Genomic DNA, 24,277 nt, shown 5'->3' with positions numbered 1-24,277 from the left:
GTGCCCCGCCAACCCCGGCCGCCTGCAGCGCCGGCCCACGCGCGGTCACACACCCGGCCACGGCGTGTGATACACAGCTGCAGGGGCCCGAGACAGCGTCACACACAGTCCACACTCTCACGGGGTCACACAGTCCCACACGCACACGGGGTCACCTACAGCGTCACAGACATTATCCACATCCACACACACACTGCCACCCCCTCACATGGGGTCACACAGTGTCAAATATTCAAACCGTCTCACGCAGTCATAAGCTCACATGAGGTCCCGCCCTGGAACAGGGCCCGACAGCGTCACACACTGTAAAGCACTCTAATGCTGTCACCACCATTCACGCGGTCTCGTGCACAAGTACACTTATGCCGCACACTGCGGCACACCTCCACGGGGTCACAAGGAGTGTCATATCCTCACACATCACACACGGCTTCACTATCACACAGCGTCACACACTTTTACACACTCGAACTTGTTACACCCCTTACACACTCACATGGGGGTCATACACCCTGCACTGTCACCCACTTACACATCACACAGTAACAGGTCACAAATAGCACCACAACAACAGTCAACACCCACAGCCACACTCAAATGATGGCACGTTGTCACACAACTTACATGACACACGCAGTGTCACACACTAACAGAGTCACACACTCCCACATAACACAACTCACACATGTCCCACACTCACACCATATCCCCCAGCGGCATGGATGCATACAGCATCACAGACTGACCCACTGTCACCCAGTGTCACTACAAGGTCTCAAAAGAACAGCATCAATGTCTTCCACACGTGGTGTCACACACAGTCTCATACTGTAATACGGTGTTTTACGCAGAGGACGGCACATGGTACCACCCACAATCATGCTCTCCTTTGGCGTTATTCACAGTCACACAGGGCCACACGGGCACATAGACACGCAGTTACAGTGTCACACCCACACACCCACACTGTCCTCCCTCACTTTTTCCCATTGTAGCCTAGAGGAGGCCTCGGGGCGTAGTGTGAGTCCCAGATCAGCCTAGTGGCCCTGAGAGAGGGTGTCTGAGCGAGGAGAGAGATGTGGGTGTGGCCCGCGCTCGCCCCGCCCCGCTCTGGGAGTTTAGAGCTCGGAGGCGGGGCACTGGGTTCACCGTCGTAGACCTCCAGATACGGCCACGCCTCCCAGTCTAAGTGGTGGGCTGGAAGGCGGTGCTGGGCCGCAGGCGGAGGCGAGCCGACTCCCGCCCCGCCCACCCCGTTCTTAACCAGAGGAGTGGCCTTATGGCCCCGCCCCTCGGCCGGAGTCGAGGGCAGGAGGCTGGCTGAGGCGTGGCCCTCTGAGCGGCCCCGCCCCGTCTCTCCCGCTAGGGAAGGACGGAGAGGGCGGCCTGGCAAGCGAGTCGGTTCCCGCGTGTCCTGCGACTCCGCGGCCTCGCAACCCCACGACCCCGCAGCATGGCCGTCAAGAAGATTGCCATCTTCGGCGCCACCGGAAGGACCGGGCTCACCACCCTGGCGCAGGCGGTGCAAGCAGGCATGAGCTGGGGCGGGCAGGGCGTGTCACGGGGTACACAGACAGAACTTTAGGAAGTGGAATCATGGGGTCGGGCCGAGGCTGGTTGGGGCCCTCAGTGCCCTTGATGTGTGAGGACCTAGGGGGGCAAAACAGGTGGCCACGGGGGCAGAAACGGGGGACGCTGTGAGGTCCAATTTTACGTGAGCCCAAGGAACAGGTATTGGCCCTAGGAGGCTGGGGGACTGTAGTGACAGGTTTAAATCCAATGCTCTGACGAAATGTAGTTGTTATTGTGGTGCTGGTGGTTGCACACCCAGCAAGGGCTTAACTAAGCCAGGCATTGGGCTGGCCTCCCAGCACTGTCCTCTCTTAGCACGTGTTAAATCCGCACAGCACTCATGTTGGGTGGGAACTAGTATCACCCCATTTGACAGGTGAGAAAACTGAGGCCCACTGAGTGATCTGCCCAATGTCACATAGCTGGAAAGTGGCAGTGCTGGAATTTGTACCCAGTGCTTGCTCTTTGTTTGTTTGTTTGTTTTTTATTGAGACCACCAATGGGTCTTTTTCTCCCCCACCACATTTTATTTATTTATTTTTGGCTGCGTTGGGTCTTTGTTGCTGCGCGTGGGCTTTCTCTAGTTTCAGAGAGCGGGGCTACTCTTCGTCATGGTGCGTGGGCTTCTCATTGCAGTGGCTTCTCTTCTTGTGGAGCACGGGCTCTAGGCGTGCTGGCTTCAATAGTTGCAGCACGTGGGCTCAATAGTTGTGGCTCGTGGGCTCTAGAGTGCAGGCTCAGTAGTTGTGGCACATGGGCTTAGTTGCTCCGCCGCATGTGGGATCCTCCCGGACCAGGGCTCGAACCCGTGTCCCCTGCATTGGCAGGCGGATTCTTAACCACTGCGCCACCAGAGAAGTCCCACCAGTGGTTGCTCTTAACTGCCAAAAGACCACCGGCTCTTGGTGTGGGCACCAAGGCTTAAAGTTGAAAAGGCTGAGGGGTGGGTTGCTGTGGGCACCTAATGGAAAGAAGATCACGGAGACGAGGGTGAAGACTTGGGCACACGGGTCCCGGGAAAGTCAATGAGCACTGAAAATTTGCAGTTGCCCCAGGAAAGGGGGCAGGAAAGGGGATCAGTATCATGCAGCAGTACCCTGCCCCCACCGTCCAGACTTCACCAACCCCCATCGGAGCCTGACATTTCCAGATATAGCGCCCCACCCTTGCTGGCCTTGGTGACTCTGAAGATATTGACTATCTGGTTGCCCCAAAAGGGTGGAGGCCACCAGGATCCCACTCTCAGCTGTCTCCTAGCCCAGCTGTCCCTTCAAGGGACTCTGCCTGAAAGTTCCCCATTCAGCCCACTGCTCTCCCCTCCCTGGGAAGACCTAGTGAGGATCTTGGCTTGTAGGGACAGGAGGAACAAATTTGCTGGTAAACATTTCCAGGGGAGGAAGTAAGAGGGAGATGTTGAGAGTTGCTGAGTCACCCTGAGGAATTGGATTACCGAGTTACTACCTTTCTCTCAATCCTGGATTCTATGAAATTCTGCTCATCCACCCTGCTGGGCACAGCTGGGACTGCACCTGGGGGTGTGGAGCGTTGAGGCCTAGGGGAGTCCGCGGCTTCTCACTGTGGCTCTGACAGCTCTCTTCAGAGCCACAGTGAACCTGAGCCTCACTGTCCCCATCAGAAAAAGGAAGGGGTTCAATGAGCTCGGCTTTTACTTATCTCAGTGATTCTGTAGGGCTGAGTCCTGACAGGCATAGACTCTGGTGCCTGTGTGTCTGCATTCCAAACCCCAGCTCTGCCACTTAACAACTGTGTGGTCAAGTGCCTTGTCATCTGTGTACCTAGATATCTGTAAAGTGAGGATGAAACTAGTAGAACTCGACCTGGGGTTCTTGTGATGATTAAATGAGATATTACAATATATGGAAAATGCTTAGAACCGTGTCCAGCATATAGTTGGTGCTCAATAGGCACTCCTTGGCTGAGAGAACTCAGATTATAGCTGTGTGATCCTGGCCCAATTACCTAAAATTGCCTTAGTTTCCCCATCCTCAAAATGGGCATATAATACAACCTACTTTGTGGGGTTGTTGCAATCTGGGGCTTTTCACCTGTGGGTCATAATGAGTTCTGAAATATATTTAATTGGTCACAACAGTGTCAGAATGTATCACATGTTAAATATTGGTTTTATGAAACTTTCGTTTCAATTATATATGTATGGGTTTGTGTATACTGGGTTTGGAAGTGAAATCTATTTTGTATGGAGGGTTGAGATCAAAAAAGCTTAAAAGGGGCATGATCTCTACAACTGACTCTCACATCGTTAGGAAAAAACTTTATACACATATATAATTATACATGTTATGTGTATATTTTATATATACACAGAGAGAAAGATAAAGCAAATATGCCAATCTAGGTCTTGGCACTCTCCTATAGGTCTGAATTTATTTCAAAATTAAAAATTAATGGAAAAAGATAAATAAAGTAAGGGATTTTTTAAACAAAAAAAAGAAAAGAAAAAAAAAGAAATGTTTAGAAATAACCTACAAATGCTCTTGTTCTTTGTGAAGGGCAAAATTTGTGAATTCTAACACTATAGTTTGGTATGGTAGCCACTAGCCACATGTTGCTATTAAAATTTAAATGTGGGTTGTGTTAAAAATTTTTGGAAAAAAACATCATTCATCTGCAGAAAGAGCTTAGCACAGCACTTGGCACATAGGAGGCTCTCTCTCTCTCTCTCTCTCTCTCTCTCTCTCTCTCTCTTTTTTTTGGCTGTGCCACACAGCCTGTGAGATCTTAGTTCCCCAACCAGGGATTGAAGATGGAACCTGGGCCCTCAGCAGTGAGACTGTGGAATCCTAACCACTGGACTGCCAGGGAATTCCCTAGGAGGCCCTCAATAAATGTCACTAATCACCAATAATGTACCATTAACAGGCACTCTTGTGCTGGGCCTGTGTCAGAGCTCTCACTGTCCGTGAGAACGTTTCTCCTCCAAAATACCCACAGTTTACTAGGGTCCGTTTTAACTGATACAGTGGTAATTAACCAGTGCCTGCGGTGGCATCATGAAAGCTCTCATTGCTCCCCGATGTGTGTGAGGGCAGCACAGGTGTCATTCCCTTATGAAAGGTGGTCACACAGGATGGGGATGCTAGGGATTGTGACTTTCACTTTAGAGAGGAGACTGAGGGCCAGTCAGGGAAGGTGTTTCCTGAGGTTCCTCAGCCAGTAAGTGGAGCTGGGACTTCCCCTGCTGTCCAGTGGTTAAGACTCCGCACTTCCACTGCAGGGGGCACAGGTTCGATCCCTGGTCAGGGAACTGACCCCACATGCCCGGCTGGGCCAAAAAAAAAAAAAAGAGGTGGAGCCAGAGTTCGAACCCAGGTCCGTGAGACAGTATATCGTGTGCTTTTGTGTTGATATAAAAGTCAGGGAGATGATGGTGAATATGTCACAGTCCCTGGACCCACAGGGCCCTTGCTTGATTCCAGGTCAGCATAAGTAGGGCCATGACAGAGGAAGCACAATTGGCTGGGGGTTCCGGGGAAAGAGGGTAAGGGTGCTCCAGGCAGAGGGGCACGTGCAAAAGCCAGGAGGCAGGAAACAGCATGATGCATTTGAGGAACTGAAAGAAGTTCAGTGTGCGAAAAGGGCCATGGCTCCAGCACAGTTGAGAGAGGAGAGGCCATATCCTGGGGGGCCTTGAAGTCTGTCCTAAGGAACATGACTATCTCAGGGCACTGGTGGGGGGGGGGGCGGTCAGGGGAGGGATCTGAGCCAAGGGCACTTTGAGATAACAGTGGAAAGCTCTACCTGGCTACCACGTGAAATATGGGTTGGAGGGGTTGAGAGAGTCCAGGAGCCCAGGGAATACTAGACCAGGATGGGAAAAAAAATTGTGAGATGGTGAAAAGGTATAGTAACAACCAACACCCGTATAATGCTCTTTCCTGTGCCAGACACTCTTCTAGTCTTTTCATTTGTTTTCGTTTTGCATTTTTTACATAGCAGCTTTTTAAAGATATTCACATGCCATACAATTCACCCATTTAAAGTATACAGTTCAGTGGGTTTTAGCATATTCACAGACTCGCGCAAACCTCACCACAATCAGTTTGAAACATTTTCATCACCACCGAAAGAAACCCTTAGAAGTCACTCCCCATTTTCCTGCTCAACCCCTTCCCCAGCCCTAGGCAACCACTCACCTGCTCCTTGTTTATATGGATTTGCCTGTTCTGAACGTTTCATATAAATGGAATCATATACTGTGTGGCTCTTTATGACTGGCTTCCTTCACTTAGCAAAAAAATTGTTTTTTCAGAGTTCATCCATATCGTAGCATGTGTATCATTTCTTTTTATTGTTGAATACCATTACATTGTTTAGATATACCACATTTTATTTATCCATTCGGTTGATGGAAATTTGGGTTGTTTCCACTTTGGGGCTATGATGAGTAATGCCTCTATGAACATTCACGTATGAGTTTTGTGTGCACAGATGTTTTCATTTCTCTTTGGCATATACTTAGGAGTGGAATTGCTGGGTCACATGGTAACAATATGTTTAACCTTCCGAGGAACTGCCAGATTACCTTCCAAAGCAGGTGTATCATTCAACGTTCCCATCAGCAGTGTATGAGGGTTCCTGTTTCACCACATGCACATCAACATTTATTATGTCTTTTTGATGATGGCCATCCTGGTGGGTATGAAATGGGATCTTGCTGTGGTTTTGATTTGCATTTCCCTGATGGCTAATGATATTGAGTATCTTTTCATGTGTTTATTGGCCATTTGTATAACCTCTTTGGAGAAATGTCTATTCAGATCTTTTGCCCAGATTTTTTTTAAAATTAATTATTTATTTAGGCTGTGCCGGGTCTTAGTTGCAGCATGCGGGATCTTTGTTTATTTATTTATTTTTTTGGTTGCGGCATGCGGGATCTTTTAGTTGCAGCATGCGGACTTCTTAGTTGCAACATGCGAACTCTTAGTTGCGGCTTGCGGGATCTAGTTCCCAGATCAGGGATTGAACCCCGGCCCCCTGCATTGGGAGTGTGGAGTCTTACCCACTGGACCACCAGGGAAGTCCTTGCCCAGCTTTTAATGTTCATCTTTTATTATCAAGTTGTAGGTGTCCTTTATATATTCTAAATACAAGTCTCTTATCAGCTATATGACTTGCAAAATTTTTCTCCCATTTTGTGGGTTGTCTTTTCACTTTCTTGATAGTGTCCTTGGAAGCACAAAAATTTTTAATTTTGATGATGTCCAGTGTATCTATTTTTTCTTCTGCTGTGTGTGCTTTTGGTGTCATAGCTAGGAAACCATTGCCTAATCCAAAGACACGAAGATTTATGCCTATGTTTACTTCTAAGATTTTTTTTATTAATTTATTTTATTCTATTTATTTTGGGCTGTGTTGGGTCTTCGTTGCTGTGCGCAGGCTTTCTCTAGTTGCGGCGAGCAGGGGCTACTCTTCATTGAGGTGCACAGGCTTCTCATTGCAGTGGCTTCTCTTGTTGCAGAGCACAGGCTCTAGGCACGTGGGCTTCAGTAGTTGTGGCTCAAGGGCTCTTGAGCGCAGCCTCAGTAGTTGTGGTGCACGGGCTTAGTTGCTCCTCGGCATGTGGGATCTTCCCGGACCAGGACTCAAACCCGTGTCCTCTGCATTGGCAGGCGGATTCTTAACCACTGTACCACCAGGGAAGCCCTCTTCTAAGTTTTTTATAGTTTTAGCACTTACATTTAGGTCTTTGATCATTTTGAGTTAATTTTTATATATGGTGTGAGGTAATAGGGATCCAACTTCATTCTTTTACATATGGATATCAAGTTGTCCCTGCATCATTTGTTGAAAAGACTGTACTTGCCCCATTGAATCATCTTGGCACCCTTGTCAAAAATCAACCAACTACATTAAACTTTTAGAAATATTATTTAGGGAGTTCGCTGGTGGTCTAGTGGTTAGGACTTGGCGTTTTCACTGCTGTGGCCCTGGGTTCAATCCCTGGTCAGGGAACTAAGTTCCTGCAAGCTGCATGGCGCGGCCAAAAAAAAAAAAAGAAATGTTATTTAAACCCACAGTAACCCTATAAGGTAGAGACTATGATTAGTGTCATTTTTTAAAAAATTTTATTTATTTATTATTTTTGGCTGTGTTGGGTCTTCGTTTCTGTGTGAGGGCTTTCTCTAGTTGCGGTGAGCAGGGGCCACTCTTCATCGCGGTGCACGGGCCTCTCACTATCGCGGCCTCTCGTTGCGGAGCACAGGCTTCAGACGTGCAGGCTCAGTAGCTGTGGCTCACGGGCCCAGTTGCTCCGCGGCATGTGGGATCCTCCCAGACCAGGGTTTGAACCCGTGTCCCCTGCACTGGCAGGCAGATTCTCAACCACTGCGCCACCAGGGAAGCCCTGATTAGTGTCATTTTAAAAATGAAGACCCTAAGGCCCAGACAGGTTAAGTGAGTTGCCCAGTGTCACAGCTAGGTAGTGGTAGGGCCAGACAGAATTCAAACCCGGGATTGCTTTGAGGATTAAAGAAGCGAATAAATGTCAGGAATTTGGCACCTGGCATATAGTGAGTGCTCTCTAAATATTATATATCATTATGATCATTATCACTGCCCCAGAGTGTACAAATTTCTAATCATTTGTTTTTTACATATATGATGATAGCTATCAAGAGAAATGTAACAGGGGCATTCCCTGGCGGTCCAGTGGTTAGGACTCCGTGCTTTCATTGCCAAGGGCCCGGGTTCAATCCCTGGCCAGGGAACTAAGATCCCACGAACCCGTGTCCCCTGCATCGGCAGGCGGACTCTCAACCACTGCACCACGAGGGAAGCCCACCCCATCATTTTTTTCATTTCTTGTACCAGCTGGAGGTACAAGATAAGATGTTCCAGGCTCATCTTGTCTTCTCCCTGGCGTGGCCCAGCAAGCAGCCATTTCTTCAACGAGCTCTGGCTCATTTTTCATGAGAATGCTATTTAGAGGCTGTCTTCATCAGCTCAGGCCACTACAACAAAATGCCATAGACCGGGTTGCTTAAACAACAGCCATTTCTCACAGTTCTAGAGAGCGGAGAGTTCAAGATCAAGGTACTAACAGGTTTGGTTTCTGATGAGGGCCCTCTTCCTGGCTTGCAGATGGCCGCCTTCTTGCTGTGTTCTCACATGGTAGAGAGAGAGAGAGCGAGTGAGCCTTGGTCTTCCTCTTCTTATAAGGACACTAATTCCATTATGGGGACCCTACCCTCATGACCTCATCTAATCTAATTACCTCCCAAAGGGTCCATCTCCAAATACCATCACATTGGGGGTTAGGGCTTCAGCATATGAATTCAGCATATGACACGAGCATTCAGTCCATAACAGAGACTACAACTACTAATTTTATTTTTTTTGCAATACACATAAACATTGATATATTTTGCCATTATTTAAAACAAAGGAAGAAATATGTCGGTTGTAATCTTTAAAAGGGAGGGTATGTGTCAGAAAGGGGACACAGAGTTACAGAATTATCCAAAATTCTTTTGGGAGGTGACATGCCAAAGTGATGTTCAGACTGTTTAGTAACCGCTAAGACAGGACCCAGCCCTTCAGAAGTAAGACCTAGGGAACCAAACCCAATGATGGACAACCTTTGGGCAGCTCATGTCCTTCTCTGTACCTCAGCTTGCTCCAGGACCATGGATGGGGGCATAGACCCGTGTGATGCCAGGCATTAACCCTTTAGTCGCCGGAGGGTGGAGAAATCGCAGGAGTGGGGAGCGAAGGGAAGAAGAGACCCTTGGAGGCATCAGAGCAGGTTATTTATGAACCGACATCAAGGTATCACCTTATTTTAACAACCAGCTGGATATCAACTGTGGGTATGCCAGCGAAAATATTTGAAGACCATTGTCTCAGAACAGGGGACCTGCGGGATGGATTTGGGGGTTCATGGCACCCTCCAGGACCCAGCCCCTGGAGGCTGGGAGTGCCAGCCCACAAGCCAACTGACCTGCCTCTCTGCCCCTCTTTGCAGGCTATGAGGTGACAGTGCTGGTGCGGGACACCTCCAGGCTGCCCTCAGAGGGGCCCCAGCCGGCCCACGTGATAGTGGGTGACGTTCGGCAGGCGGCCGATGTGGACAAGACTGTGGCGGGGCAGGACGCCGTCATCGTGCTGCTGGGCACCGGCAATGACCTCAGTACTGGGCCCCCCCTCTGCCCACGGCCCACCCCTGCACCTCGGCCCCCAGCGCCACCCCCGCCCCCAGCCCCACCCCTGCCGCCGCCGCCACCGCCGCCGCCCACCAGTGACAACCACTCTCTGTCTCCTCTAAGGTCCTACCACAGTGATGTCCAAGGGTGCCCAGAACATTGTGGCGGCCATGAAGGCCCACGGCGTGGACAAGGTCGTGGCCTGCACCTCGGGTGGGTGGCGGGGTCATAGGGGTGGGGCTGAAGAGTGGGGGATAGGTACTGGACGGGCAGCCCAGGGGCTCCTACAAGGCGGCATTAGAGCCACTCCAAGTTACTGTGTATTTATCGAGCACCACCTGAGTGCCTGAACCTTGCTGGATGAGGCCAGAGACACAATACAGCCCTGGGCCCTGGGCCGTGGTTCTTACAAGGAGGAGGGACGTGGCAACAGAGCCATCATCAAACAGTGACCAGTCAGGGCCAGGGTTGGGGGAACCACAGGCAGAGAGGTCAAGGCCAGGATTCGGGGGGAGCATGGGCAGAGGGGTCAGGGCCGGGATTCAGGGGAAGCACGGGCAGAGAGGTCAAGGCCAGGATTCGGGGGGAGCATGGGCAGAGGGGTCAGGGCTGGGATAGGGGAAGCCTAGAGGACTCTGGGGGCCCAGAGGGGTGCCTGACTCATCCTGAAAAAGGGTCAGGGGGAGAGCATCATAGAGGAAATGACAGAGCTGTGTATACATAGGCCAGGTCTTTACCCTCACAGAGCTCCCAGTTTATGAGGAGATGGTATTAAACAAATGGTTGCCCGGAATAATCTGAAAGGAAGGCTGCAGGGTGTGTAACAGGAGCAGTTAATGCTAACAGCATTTATTGAGCTCTTATTGTGTGCTCGGCACCATCTGAGTGCCTTACAGATGAATGCCACTTAATCTTCTCAAAACTCCTTTGAGTAGCACTTATATTCACAGTGGAACACAGTAGGTGCTCAGTGAATAGTAGCTGTTCTTATTGCTTCCTAGCTAAGGGAGTGGAGGCACAGAGAGGCCCATCACCTTATGCGAGATCACACAGCCTGTGGCTGGCAGAGCTGGGGTGTGGAACCGGCCTGTCTCCATGGTCCACACTCCTCACCTTTGTTCCATCACACATTGTCTCCCAGGGAAGGGAAGTGACATGAGGGAGCAGTGGGAGGATAAGGGGACTCCAGGCAGAGGGATGAGCATTTACAAAGGCTGTGAGGTGGGAGGGAGTGTGGCTGCAGCAGAGCGAGTGAAGGGGAGAGTGTTGGGTGGTGAGGTCAGGTGGGGCCTCGTGGACCTGATGGGGCCTTTGCTTTTACCCTGAGTGAGATAGGGTCACAGATGAGTCTGACCCCTCTGGCTGTGCCGGGGGAACAGAATGTGGGGGGCAGGGGCAGGGAGACCGGGGAGGAGGCTGCTGCCATGGTCTAGGCAGGAGGTAACAGTGGACAGGAGCAGGCAGGGTGAGAAGCCTGGAGAAACTGGAGGGCAGTAGTGAGCCTCCGTAGGGGTTGGTCCTGGCAGGAGACCTGCGGGCTACGGGCCTGGCCAGGCTGTCCTCAAGCCTTGGCTGACCCTACCCTGTGTCCCCCCAGCCTTCCTCCTGTGGGACCCGTCCAAGGTGCCCCCAAGACTGCAGGATGTGACTGATGACCATATCCGGATGCACAAGATACTGCAGCAGTCGGGCCTGAAGTACGTGGCTGTGATGCCACCACACATAGGTGAGTGGGTGGGGACCCAGCTGCAGGGTTACCACCAGCCTGCCCCCTCCTGTCCTCTGTCGACATTCACTGGGCCTTCCCTGGGCAGTTGAAAATTGCAAACCTTCCTCCCACACCTTCTATGCTCCTTCCTGCTTGATTTGTATCTGCTTTCTAACATACTTTTCAATTATCTCTGTTGTACAAACTATCCAAAATTTTAAAACGTAAAACAAAACCCCTCATTTACGATGACTCTCTCAGTACTGGGAGCTGACTAGGCTCTGGGGACACTTCTTGCTGGCGTCTCGCACGCCGTTGCTCAGTAGCTGGCAATAGAATTGTGTGGAAGGAAGCCACGACAGGGCTCGTGGTAGGTGCAGACTGTCTGTCCCTGGAACACCTGCGTGCTGCCTTGCCTAGCGTCAGATCTCTCAGGGCTGCTTCCGCTGTATTCTCTTTATTAGAAGCAAGTTATGGGACTTCCCCAGTGGTCCAGTGGTTAAGACTCCATGCTCCCAATGCAGGGGGCCCGGGTTCGATCCCTGGTCAGGAACTAGATCCCACATGCATGCCGCAACTAAAAAGATCCCACATCCCGCAACTAAGACCTGGTGCAGCCAAATAAAATAAATACAGAAATACAGAAATAAATATTTTAAAAAAAGAAGCAAGTTATACTGGGGCTGCCCCACATTCAAGGGACAGGGACTTATGCTTCACATCATCTCTTTCTTTCTTTCTTTTTTTAAACCCATTTATTTATTCATTTATTTGGCCACACCATACAGCATGCAGGATCTTAGTTCCCTGATCAGGGATTGAACCCATGCCCCCTGCTGTGGAAACGTGGAGTCCTAACCACTGGACCACCAGGGAAGTCCCTCGTTTCTTTCTTTATCTTACTTAGCGCATGTCTCCCACACTAGAATTTTGTTTGAAGCACAGATTTTGTCTTGTTTTGATTACAGCTGTGTTCCTAGTGCCTAGAACAGGGCTTGGCATGTAGTAGGTGCTCAGTAAATATTTGTCCCATAAGCTAATACCGGAGAAGATGCCTCACCTCCAGGTGGTGCTGTGGAGGGAACCACACCCTCTTTTCCCCTCCCAGGTCTGGAATACACATTGAGAGAGAGTCAGACCGAGGGAGAGATGCATTTACAAATGTCTCTTGCATAGGAAGTGTGTGCCTGGCCATGATTACAAGTACCAATGATGTAGTCTCTGCTCTCACGAGGCTTACATTTCTAGCGGAGGAGACAAACGAAATAGATGATCTGTATTACTGTTGGGTTGTGCTACGCTGAATGAAGAAACCATAAAGTTCAGTGAAGGAACTTCCCTGGTGGCTCAGTGGTTGAGAATCCACCTGCCAATGCATGGGACACGGGTTCGATCCCTGGTCTGGGAAGATCCCACATGCCGCGGACCAGCCGCGGAACAACTAAGCCCCTGCACCACAACTACTGAGCCCACGCGCCACAACTACTGAAGCCTGCATGCCTAGAGCCCATGCTCCGCAACAAGAGAAGCCACCGCATTGAGAAGCCCACTCGCCACAACTAGAGAAAGCCCATGCACAGCAGCAAAGACCCAACACAGACGAAACAAAACAAAACAAAACAAAAAAACTCAGTGAAGAGAGTAAGCCTCAGCTATAAGCAGAGGCTTGCTAAGGAGATGGCCCTTCCCCCAGATACTCACCTGATTCCCCCGCTCAGGGGACTACATTCAATGTCCTGGGCTAAACCATAATGGAAAAGAATATTAGAAAAGAATGTGTGTGTGTATATATATATATATATATATGTTTAAAAACAAAAAGAAACCAGACCTGTTATGTTTCATGCTATGAAAAACATTAAAAAAAAAAGCGATTGTTCCAGGTTAAAGGTGACATGGAGACTGAACTGGATTCTGATTTTGAGGGGAGGGGGAGGTCGGAAGATATTTTTTGGCAGTTGGGGAAATCTGAATTTCTAAATTCATCATTCTAAATGGTGTCTCTTGCATAGGAAGTGTGTGTCTGGCCACGATTCCCCTCAGGGGGAATCAGGTGAGTGTCTGGGGGAAGGGAGGACATTCTGGGATGAGGGAACCGCAGTGCGGATGCCTCTCAGGGGGAATCAGGTGAGTGTCTGGGGGAAGGGAGGACATTCTGGGATGAGGGAACCGCAGTGTGGATGCCCCTCAGGGGGAATCAGGTGAGTGTCTGGGGGAAGGGAGGACATTCTGGGATGAGGGAACCACAGTGCGGATGCCGGAGCCAGGCACTTGTATCTCCTTCACATTTGCCTGCCTGCTGATGAGCACTTCTGCTGTGCCCTCTGCCTTCTGCTTGGAGAAAGACGAGCCTTGCACGCCTTACAGAGGTTCAGGTAAGCTCAATGTTGAGGTTCAGTTCAGGATTCTTGTTGAGACGAGAATCCTAAGCTCTGAATCAGTGGTGAAGCTGCATGGCGGAGAAGCCGGGCAAAGTCCCAGCCCCAGCACTTTGTGGACTTAAGGCCCGTGGCCTCTGAGCCTCAGTTTTCTCATCTGTAAATGGGGTTCATGATATTACTTCTTGACCTCCCAGGTTTGAAGTGAATATCCAGAGAGATCATGCCTAAAAATTATTTAACACAAAGTTGTTTTTTTTTAGTTCTTCTTTTTTTGAATATTTATTTTATTTATTTTCCTTATTTTTTTTTTTGGCTTCGTCGGGTCTTAGTTGCGGCACACGGGATCTTTGTTGAGGCACACGGGGTCTTTTTCATTCCGGCACGTGGTCTGCTCGGGCTGCTCTCTAGTTGTGGCCTGCGGGTTTTTTCTCTTCTCTAGTTGTGGCGCGCAGGCTCCAGGGCGCGTGGGCTCTGTAGTTTGCAGCACGCAGGGTCTCTCGTTGAGGCGCGAGAACTCAGTAGTTGTGGCGCGTGGGCTTAGTTGTGCTGCGGCATGTGGGATCTTAGTTCCCCGACCAGGGATGGAACTCGTGTCCCCTGCGTTGGAAGGCAGATTCTTTACCACTGGACCACGAGGGAAGTCCCAGTCCTTTTTTTGTACATGTATGAAAACTTTGAAACCTCCAGAAAAGTTAAAGAAATTAAAGGTTTGTGAATACCCGTAAACTCTTCATCTAGGTTCACTTGTTAACATTTCGGCCTTTTTGCTTTCCCTATCTATCTATCTATCTATGCATGCATCTAATGTGTATGTGTATATATGTGAATACATATGTAATGTATATTTTTAAAATAAGTGTGTATTTTTATTTTTTTCTTTTTCTTTCTTTCTTTCTTGTTTTTGTTTTGGCTGAACCATTTGAAAGTAGGTTGCAGACATCGGCACACTCTACTCCTAGAACCTCGATAGGCATCTTCCAAGAAGGAATATTTGGATACGAACCACAGTACTGTTATCACACCAAGGGAATTGACATTCACTCTACCACATCATTTAGTATCCAGCCCATATTCAGATTTCCCCAACTGCCAAAAAGTATCTTCCAACCTTCCCCTCCCCTCAGAATCAGGATCCGCTCCAGGATCGTGTGTTGTGTTTAGTCACTATGTCATATTTAACCTGGAACAATCCTCCATATCCTTTTTTTCTTTTTTTTAATGTTTTTCATAACATGAAACATAACAGGCCTGGTGTTTTTGTTCATATTTTTTTTAACATATATATACAGTCTTTCTAATATTCTTTTCCATTATGGTTTATCCCAGGACATTGACTGTAGTTCCCTGTGCTATACAGTAGGACTTTGTTATCCCAGGTGTCTTTTAAAATATCCCACGTTCTGGATTTCTGTAGTTGTTTTCTTACAGACTCAGATTAAAAATTTTTGGCAGGGTCTTCCCTGGAGGCGCAGTGGTTGAGCGTCCGCCTGCCGATGCAGGGGACACGGGTTCGTGCCCCGATCCGGGAAGATCCCACATACCGCGGAGCGGCTGGGCCCGTGAGCCACGGCCGCTGAGCCTGCGCGTCCGGAGCCTGTGCTCCGCAACGGGAGAGGCCACAACAGTGAGAGGCCCGCGTACCGCGAAAAACAAACAAACAAACAAATTTTTGGCAGGATTGCCACATGGGTGAGGGTGTGTTTCTTTTGTTTTTTTTTGTTTTTTCCCCGGTACGCGGGCCTCTCACCGTTGTGGCCTCTCCCGTTGCGGAGCACAGGCTCTGGACGCGCAGGCTCAGCGGCTGTGGCTCACGGGCCCAGCCGCTCCGTGGTATGTGGGATCTTCCCGGATCGGGGCACGAACCCGTGTCCCCTGCATCGGCAGGCGGACGCTCAACCACTGCGCCTCCAGGGAAGCCCTGTGTGTTTCTTATTAAACATGATTCCAGGTTGTCTCTGTGCTGGTATGCTGCATTTGATCACTAAGTTAAGTTGGTCACTGTCAGAATACAGGCGCTAGATGCCCTGGTAACAGCCAGGTCATGGTGGGGGAGGGCGAGGGGGGCACAGAGCAAATGTAGCCTTTGCCACTGTGAAGTCACCCTCTGCAACCATGGGACATAACTTCCTCTCTCCAAGACTCAATTTGCCCACTTGTAAAATAGAATTAATAATAACTCCTAGCCCATTCTCTGCTTTATTTCTCACCATCTAACATATTATCTATTTTACTTTCTTATCTTATTATTTGCCTTTTCCTAGTGACTGTCTGAATGCTGAGGGCAGGGATTCATATCTGTTTTGTCCCTTTCAGTGTGCCCAGCACCTGACGTATAATAAGTCATCAATAAGAATTTGGCGAATGGGACTTCCCTGGTGGTTCAGTGGTTAAGACTCCGCGCTTCCACTGCAGGGGGCAAGGGTTTGATCCCTGGTCAGGGAAGTTCTGCATGCCCCACCAAAAAAAAAAAAACAACTCACTTAGCGAGTGAATGAAGTAAAGGGTACAGGTTAGTGCCCTGCACGTGGGAAGGGTTTCATACATTGGTGGCTGTTATACCATCTGGGCTGGGCACACTGTAGACACCCTGGGATGATCACTGAAGTGATCACATGTTGGTTGCAGGAGGGGAAAGGACATCTGATGTACCCAGTCCCTTTGTCTTTACCTTGCAGGAGACCAACCGCTGACTGGGGCCTACTCAGTGACCCTGGATGGACGAGGGCCCTCGAGGGTCATCTCCAAACACGACCTGGGCCACTTCATGCTGCGCTGCCTCACCACTGATGAGTACAACGGGCACAGCACCTACCCCTCTCATCAGTACGACTAGGGCTCTGGCCCCGTCCAGGAGGACAGCATCCCAGGAAATAGAGAACAAAGGAAGGGAGAAATAAATCTTGAGCCAAGAGCTTCAAGTTATTTTAGAGCACCCACCTCTGTGACTCTTCCTCTCTCTGGCTCCATCTGGGTGTCTCAGTGTCTCTGTCTGCCTCTGTGTGAGATTTTCAAGGTATTCATTCATTCATTTCCTCGCTTGGTCCTGTGCTGGGGACCCAGTGGTGGCTGTGAGGACCCAGTGGTGACCCTGCCTTCACAGATCTCACAGTCCAGTGGGGAAGACAGCCCTGCCTCTGTCAGTGACAACACAGAGTGGCCAGGACTCTGATAGAGGAAGTACAGAGGGCTGAGGGACCCAGCTTGAGGAGGGAACAGGGTTCTGTGGAAGAGGGTATGTCCCACCTGAAACCTCGATTGGTGAGAATGAGCCAGGAGAAGGTTCTAAGGAATGATAGCAATCTGGGCAGAAGATACCACATGAGCAAAGGCCAGGAGGCTGGAGAGCACATAGCCCCTTTGAAGAACTAAAATCTATCCCCTACAGTTAATAACACTTTGCTCAGAGGAGAGAAGCAGTCAGCCCCCAGAGGCTGTTCGAAGGACGCTAAACTGTCTAGGGTCATTGAAGAAAGTTTAAGCTCTAGTCTAAGGTGTTATGCAAGGAGTGGAGCAGGGGAGAGGTGGGGAGGGGACAGTCAAGTTTGTGTTTTGTAAAGCTTCCCTTGGCTACTGTGTGAAGGTGGGTCAGAGGATGAAAGAGTGAAGGCTGGGAACCCAGGGGGTTCCCAGAGGCAGAGAAGGGAGAGTGGGCGGGAGGGAGCCTGAGTGGACAGTTCGTTGGGGAGGGGCAGGGAGGGAGGCATCCAGAAGGAAGCCTAGGGCTATATCCTGGAGATGGGGTTTTACGGGGGCCACCCTGAGAAGGAAACCCTGGAGGAGCAAGTCTGAGAGGGGGAAGGGGAAGAATTGCCCCTTCCTTATCATGTCCCTCTTTGGAATTTACCTTTGTTCCCTAGAAACACCTTTCCCAGGCCTGAGCAAACCAGTGCTCTCTCCCCTCCACACCCCCCCGCCCCCCCCCCCAAATCCATTCCAATCATGTACTGCTTCTGCAAACAGCTGGATGACTTGGTTAACACATTCCAACCGCTGAGAACTGGTCTGAGGAGGCTTAAAGCTTCCTTCCCAGGGGTGGCCTGGAGAAAACTGCCTCCTCTGCCCCTTGGTGACAACTTGTTGTGGAGGTGAGGCAATGCTGGTTCAGGCTTTCAGGGCACTAGCACTGTTTTATTTCTTCCCTCTTTATTTCTTTCTGTCACATTGTCTGGGCATTTAACAAACTTTCACTGAGTGCTTGCTTTGTGTCCAACCCTGTGCTAGGTGACGCTGTGGACCAAGCAGTGGGTGACTGAGATAACCTTGATTCATATCCTCAGGAGGCCCACAGTCCAGAGGCAGCCCAGGGCCAAGATGTGGGAGGCAGGGGCAGAGGCATCAAGGCCAAGAGAGAGGAAGCACAGGACACCATGGGAGTCCAGAATGGGTCCTAACTCATCCTGGAGGCTCAGGGAGGGCTTCTGAGAGGAGGAATCCTTTGAGATGAGTTCTGATGAGAATTCTGGGTTCTGGGAATTGAGGGTGTATTTTCAGGATGGGGAAGCAAATTTAAAGATCCAGAGGCCTTTTATTTTTCTCATCTTTGAGAACTTGTTATGTACCTGAGATTGTTGTAAAAACTGGGGATAAGGCAAGACGGAAAACAGAATCTCTTGTGTTCATGATGGTGGAGAGCACTTAAAGCCATTTTAGAAAACCTGAAAGTCAATCGGTGTGGCAGGATTGCTGGGATCAAGGAGGAGTGTGTATCAGGCCAGACCTGAAGGGCTTTGAGGCAAAAATATGAATTTGGACTTTGTCCCCAGGACAGTGGGGAGCCATGAACCAGTTTCCAGCAGCAGGCGTTGCCATCCTGAGAGAGGAAGGATGGGGCGTCAGGAGGACGTATGAGACACCACCAGAGGACACGCTGCGGAAAAGTCCTTATAAGAAGAAGGCCGCGGGGTAAAGTGTGGGAGGCAGAAGGACAGGGGCGGTGAAGGGGCGGGGTTGCGATCGCCCAGGCAACATAGGCCACGCCAAACTATTGGCTGGTCTTCAATGCGTCATCCTCCTCCGCCCCGCAGCGTCCGCCCTCGGAACCCAGGGGGCGCGGCCTCAGCGAGAGGCTCAGACCCGCCCGTCTGGAAGACGGGTGGGAGTGGGGAGTGCGAGCCACTTTTACTCCGCGACGTGGTCCAAGCTGGTATAAAGAGATCGTACAGAGCAATAATGACGATCTCCGAGCAAGGATAGTAACTGAGTTGAAAGAAACAGCGTTGATATCCCCTCCACTCTAGAGACGTGGCCCCGCCTCCCAGCGAGTTGCAATCCTTTAAATGGTCCGCGGAGCAAGGGAGGGGAGGACCTGTGGGGCGTCTCCTGGCGACGGCCTGGGGGCCCCGCCCAACTAATCCGGGCCTGGCGGCGAGCAGCACTCCAGCCAATCGTGGCTCGCGGCTTGGCTCCCGGGCTGAGCTGGGTGGGCCTGAGGCCAGACTGAGAGTCCCCGGGGAGGTGAGCGAGGGCCCTACCCAGCACTGGAGGGTCGCAAAGCTGCGGGCGTTCCCGGAGGTGGTCATTGCGAACCTGGTAGCGGAGGTGAGGTGTGGCTGCCTGGCTTGGGATCAGCCTTGGGTTGGGAGAGGAGGAGGCGCGCCTCCGAGAGTTGCGGAGGCGGGGTACTGGCGGGAGTAGGGGGCACAGATTAAGGGGAGGGTTAGGGACCGGAGTTTCGAGATCCTGGACGGAAGGCGAAGTTTTGGGGGCAGGATCTTCAAGTGAAGGGAGTTTGAAGCTGGGACATGGGGTGTTTGGAGAAGCAAGAAAACTAGAGAAGGAACTTTTGGGGTAGGAAATCTGAAGATTAGGACAATTCGGGCCTCTGGGACGGGTTGAATTCGGGGTTCTAGTGTTCAGGAAAAGGTGTGAGGGGTTGGGCTGGGATCCCAGGCATTTGGAGAAGCGCGAAAACTAGGGGCAAGGACTCTTGGTCTCCAAGATGCCGTGTCGGAGAGGGGGTGCTGGGGAGAGTTCCCTGTCAGGTATTGGAGCCAGAGGGGGAGACTGAAGGTGAAGTCGCGAAGCGTTTGAAAGACGGGAGAACAGGGGAAGTTGACGGGAGAAGGTCTCAAAATTGAGATACCTAGTGTCCCGAACGGAGTGCGTCCTAGAGCACTTGTAAATCTTTGAGAATTGTGTTGGGGTCTGGGTCTCTGGACCCGAGGGCAGTTTGAGGGGAAAATCCAGGACCTTCTGGGGTCCGAAGAAAAGCAGTTTCACAGCCCGAGTCTGGAGTGGGGGAGGGGTGTTCCGGGCTTGGAGCTCAGACCCTCCGCCCTGGAGGCGGTGGAGGGCGGGGCTCGGCAGGCGCCCGGCCGCTGGACGTCCGGGTTCCCTTCCCCCACGTACTGCGGGCCCCTCTGCGCATGCCTTGGGGGAGGGCGGGGAAGGTTAGTCCCTGCGGCGTGCGGAGCCCTCCGGGAATTGTAGTGCGTGCTCAACGTCAGTGCGTGTACCTGGTGGCTATTGGCCCACATTTCCCAGAAGCCTCTGGGCCAAATTGGGGCGTGTCTGAATGCTGAAAGGAGACTCCGTGGAGGGGCGGGGCCTGTAGAGGGCCGACGTCTGGTTGGATGGGCCGATAGGGGCGGGGCTTGGCTTGAGTCGAGTTCTAGCAAGTTTTCCTGCGGGGCGAGCCCTGGGATAATCTGAAGGCACCCGCGAGGGCCTGAGGGAGGCTCCTTCACTGTCATTGGGCGCGCTCCCAAGTCAGTTAGCGAGAGGGCATGGACAGAGAAACATCTTCCCTGTGAAAGAAGAGTGTCCATTGATAGGTGCCCTTACAGGGCTCCAGGTGGTTGGAATATAGTAGGCACTCAAAATATCGAATGAATAAATGGCAACTAACTCTTGTTCATTAAGTGTGTAATGTCACATTACTTCCCGAGATCACACAGCTGAGCAGTGTGAAAGGCAGAATTCAAACCCAGGATTTTCTGCTTTGAGGCCAGGTCTCTGTACTCAACCCCTGTCTTGTGTATGTCACATTTGAAGAAGGGTATTGTGGAAAGAACAGCTTTAAGATTTAGGGGGACTTGAGTTAGTATCCTCATCTTGCAGATGAGGAAGTTGAGTCTCAAGGAGGTAAATTCACTATTTGAGCCCACATGGGCAAGTAAGTGGGATTCAAACCCAGCTGTTTAAGTCCAGATCTTGTTTTCTTTCTTTTTTTTAGTGTGGATCTTTTTTTTTTTTTGCGGTACGCGGGCCTCTCACTGCTGTGGCCTCTCCCGTTGTGGAGCACAGGCTACGGGCGCGCAGGCTCAGCGGCCATGGCTCACGGGCCCAGCCGCGCCGCAGCATGTGGGATCTTCCCGGACCGGGGCACGAACCCGTGTCCCCTGCATCGGCAGGCGGACTCTCAACCACTGCGCCACCAGGGAAGTCCTATGTGGATCATTTTTAAAGTCCATACTGAATTTGTTACAGTATTGCTTCTGTTTTATGGTTTTCTTTTTTTCTTTTTTCTTTTTTGGCCGCGAGGCATGTGGGGTCTTAGCTCCCCAACCAGGGACCAAACCTGCACCCCCTGCATTGGAAGGCGAAGTCTTAACTACTGGACCGCCAGGGAAGCCCCCCAGATCTTGTTTTCTTTTCTTTTCTTTTTTTAAATTATTTATTTTTGGCTGCGTTGAGTCTTCGTTGCTGTGCGCAGGCTTTCTCTAGTTGTGACAAGCGAGGGCTACTCTTTGTTGTGGTACCTGTTTCTCATTGCTGTGGCTTCTCTTGTTGCGGAGCACAGGCTCCGGGCCCATGGGCTTCATTAGCTGTGGCACGCAGGCTCAGTAGTTGTGGCGCACGGGCTTAGTTGCTCCGCGGCATGTGGGATCTTCCTGGACCAGGGCTCGAACCCGTGTCCCCTGCATTTGCAGGTGGATTCTTAACCACTGTGCCACGAGGGAAGTTCCAGATCTTGTTTTCTTAATCATATACATTTACTCTCCTCCTTAGCCTTGTGGGATTCATGCTATCTCCATTTTATAGATGCAGAAACTGAGGTTTGGATCATTACAAATCAACAGCAACCATACAGGAGATTGAGGGTTTGAACTAGCCTGGTGTGTCTAACTTGCCCCTCTTCTCTCCACAGGGCATCATGGTAGGAGGCTTGAAGAGGAAACACTCAGATCTGGAGGAGGAAGAGGAGGATGAGAAGTGGGACTGGGGTCCGGCAGGCCTGCGGAGCTGCCAGCAAGCCCTGCTCCGTATCTCCCTAGACAAAGTCCAGCGAAGCTTGGGCCCCCGAGCACCCAGCCTTCGCAGGCATGTCCTCATCCACAACACCCTCCAGCAGCTCCAAGCTGCGCTTTGCCTGACTCCTGCACCTGCCCTGCCCCCAGAGCCCCTCTTCCTGGGCGAGGAGGACTTCTCCCTGTCGGCCACCATCGGCTCTATTCTCAGGGAGCTGGAGACCTCCATGGATGAGACCGAGCCCCCTCAGAATCCAGTGGCTCCCCCAGGCCCTCAGAATGAAGTGCTGCCCCAGCCCGATCCAGTCTTCTTAGAAGCTCTGAGCTCCCGGTACCTGGGGGACTCTGGCCTGGATGACTTCTTCCTGGACATTGACACATCTGCAGTGGAGAAGGAGCCTTCACTGGCCCCACCAGAGCCTCCTCACAACCTTTTCTGTGCCCCAGGGTCCTGGGAGTGGAATGAACTAGATCACATCATGGAAATCATTCTGGGATCCTAAAACTTTGATGGGGGGGGGGGCTTCCTCATCGCAGCCTTGGTGGGCTGAATCCCTGGATGCAACTCTGTGTGTGTGTGTGTGTGTGTGTGTGTGTGTGTGTGTGTGTGTGTGTGTGTGTGTTTTGATGGGGGCTCTAAGCAGTGGCTGTGGCCTCCTCCCATTTCAGGGTTCCAAATTGTCTCGCATGTATGTGTGTGTCTGGTTATCGCAACCTTCTGTGAAGGTGGGTCTTCCTGAATTAATTTATCTGTTCCAAATGCCTTAATGAGACTCTGTTTCTGGGAGTCTGGTTTCCCACTTCCACATTTCTTCTGCCTTTCCCTCCAGTTCCTACTCCCCTTGTGTCCACTGGGGCCTCAGGGAAGATAGTTTGGGCCTGTCAAAGGATGACAGGGATGTGCGCCTGATTGCTATGGAAACCCAGCCTCTGCCTCTTGCATCTCCAGGTAGTGGGAGGGGCAGGCCTCCTCCCCACAGGCTGAACCCCACCTCCTTCACAGGACCGCAATCCGAGCAGCCTCCTGATTCATGACCAGGCCGGACCACGTGCAATAGGGTGGAAACCAAACTGCTCCATGCCACATTATTTAAAAGAAAGGCGGGTTTTGTGGTGGTTTTTTGTTTCTGTTTTTGTTTTTTGATTGTTTGTAATGATTTTTTTTTTTTTTAAATAAAAGTACTTTGGAAGGAGTGGTGTTGCCTAAAGTTTCTAAACTTCAGTGGGTCAGTGGGAGGGACCTGGTAATTTCCCTAGACTCCTGTACCCCTTCTCTGTCAAAGGTGGGGCAGGTATATTATTAAGCATAACATTTATTGAATGCTTTTTAAGAGCACTGTTCTACCTACTTTATTTGAATTAAGTCATCTAATCCTCATGATTATACAGAAATAGGAGGAGCTTGAGGTTCAGAGAGGCCAAGTCACTTCTCAGGGTCACACAGCCAGGAAGACTGAGGACCAAGGAGCTAGAACTCAAATTCAGTCTACCTCCAGAGCCTTCTTAACAATTGTATTTGTTGCTTCTTTGTAGATTTAGATTCCCCAGACACATGGGTGGATACAGGAGAGAGAAACTGGGTCACATGAATTACGTGTCAAATGATAGAGCCCTCTGGCACGTAAAAGTCAGCCCTTGCATTGTATGAAATGTGCTGCTGAGACCCAGAGGAGAAAGAAAATGCCCAAAGACCCCCAGTACTAACAGCAGATCTTTCTAGAAAACTTGGCTAGGAAGCAGAGTAAAGTTAATGGTTCTAATGATTTATTTAGGAGGTGCAAGCCCAGGCTGGTGAGAGTGAAGGGAAAAAACGGGAGGCCAGGGAAGATGTGTTGAGATACACCGCTGCAGGGACTTCCCCGGCGGTCCAGTGGTTAAGACTCCATGCTTCCAATGCAAGGGGTGCAGCCAAAAGAAAGATATATTGGCTAGGCCTCCACAAAGACCTTTGAAGACATGGCAGCAGGTAAGGTTACACAGCACTTGGGGACTTTTCTAGAAGGGTTGCAAGGAGAAACCGCACCTGGGTGTAACACAAAGGGAATGGAGGGGGATTTTGCCTTTGTTTTCTGGCTCAGAGCCAGATTCTCGCCCTGAGAGGGACATTGCATCGAAGTCTGAAAACAGCTGGGTAACTAACAGGTGGGTGCCAAGCCGGAGAAAGAGGAGGTGGTCAAGGGATCTCAAGAAGGTACATGGGGTCCACATTGAGATGTGGATGCCCAGTGGATCGTGTCTAACTCC

At 50.8% G+C, this 24,277-nt stretch overlaps 2 protein-coding genes across 3 annotated transcripts; both read left to right on the top strand.

Annotated features, from left to right (window-relative positions):
• The first annotated feature begins 1,357 nt into the window (after positions 1–1,357).
• Positions 1,358–16,768, top strand: BLVRB (biliverdin reductase B). The gene is made up of 5 exons (XM_082862077.1): positions 1,358–1,532; positions 9,578–9,742; positions 9,879–9,968; positions 11,353–11,481; positions 16,520–16,768. The coding sequence occupies exons 1-5, from the start codon at positions 1,454–1,456 to the stop codon at positions 16,675–16,677; spliced, it is 621 nt and encodes a 206-aa protein (XP_082718203.1). The 5' UTR covers positions 1,358–1,453; the 3' UTR covers positions 16,678–16,768.
• A 1,049-nt stretch (positions 16,769–17,817) lies between these two features.
• SERTAD3 (SERTA domain containing 3) lies at positions 17,818–23,391 on the top strand. Of its 2 annotated transcripts, XM_082863339.1 has the most exons (3): positions 17,818–17,929; positions 18,608–18,746; positions 21,934–23,391. In XM_082863339.1, the coding sequence occupies exon 3, from the start codon at positions 21,940–21,942 to the stop codon at positions 22,534–22,536; it is 597 nt and encodes a 198-aa protein (XP_082719465.1). In that variant the 5' UTR covers positions 17,818–17,929; positions 18,608–18,746; positions 21,934–21,939; the 3' UTR covers positions 22,537–23,391. The 2 variants fall into 2 exon arrangements, with proteins under 2 accessions (XP_082719465.1, XP_082719464.1); XM_082863338.1 differs by lacking the exons at positions 17,818–17,929; positions 18,608–18,746 and adding an exon at positions 19,287–19,382.
• The last annotated feature ends 886 nt before the right edge of the window (positions 23,392–24,277 follow it).

This window comes from Leucopleurus acutus, assembly GCF_964270905.1.
Source record: "Leucopleurus acutus genome assembly, chromosome: 20".
Lineage (NCBI taxonomy): Eukaryota > Metazoa > Chordata > Mammalia > Artiodactyla > Delphinidae > Leucopleurus > Leucopleurus acutus.
This window is presented reverse-complemented; position numbering and strand designations above follow the sequence as displayed.

What these genes read in the sequence shown, in the direction of transcription:
- BLVRB (XM_082862077.1), top strand. Translation starts at nt 1,454, where the DNA reads ATGGCCGTCAAGAAGATTGCCATCTTCGGCGCCACCGGAAGGACCGGG. An exon ending in GGCGCAGGCGGTGCAAGCAG is followed by an intron (nt 1,533 to 9,577) that starts GCATGAGCTGGG and finishes CCCTCTTTGCAG; the next exon opens with GCTATGAGGTGACAGTGCTG. An exon ending in GGTCGTGGCCTGCACCTCGG is followed by an intron (nt 9,969 to 11,352) that starts GTGGGTGGCGGG and finishes GTGTCCCCCCAG; the next exon opens with CCTTCCTCCTGTGGGACCCG.
- SERTAD3 (XM_082863339.1), top strand. Translation starts at nt 21,940, where the DNA reads ATGGTAGGAGGCTTGAAGAGGAAACACTCAGATCTGGAGGAGGAAGAG.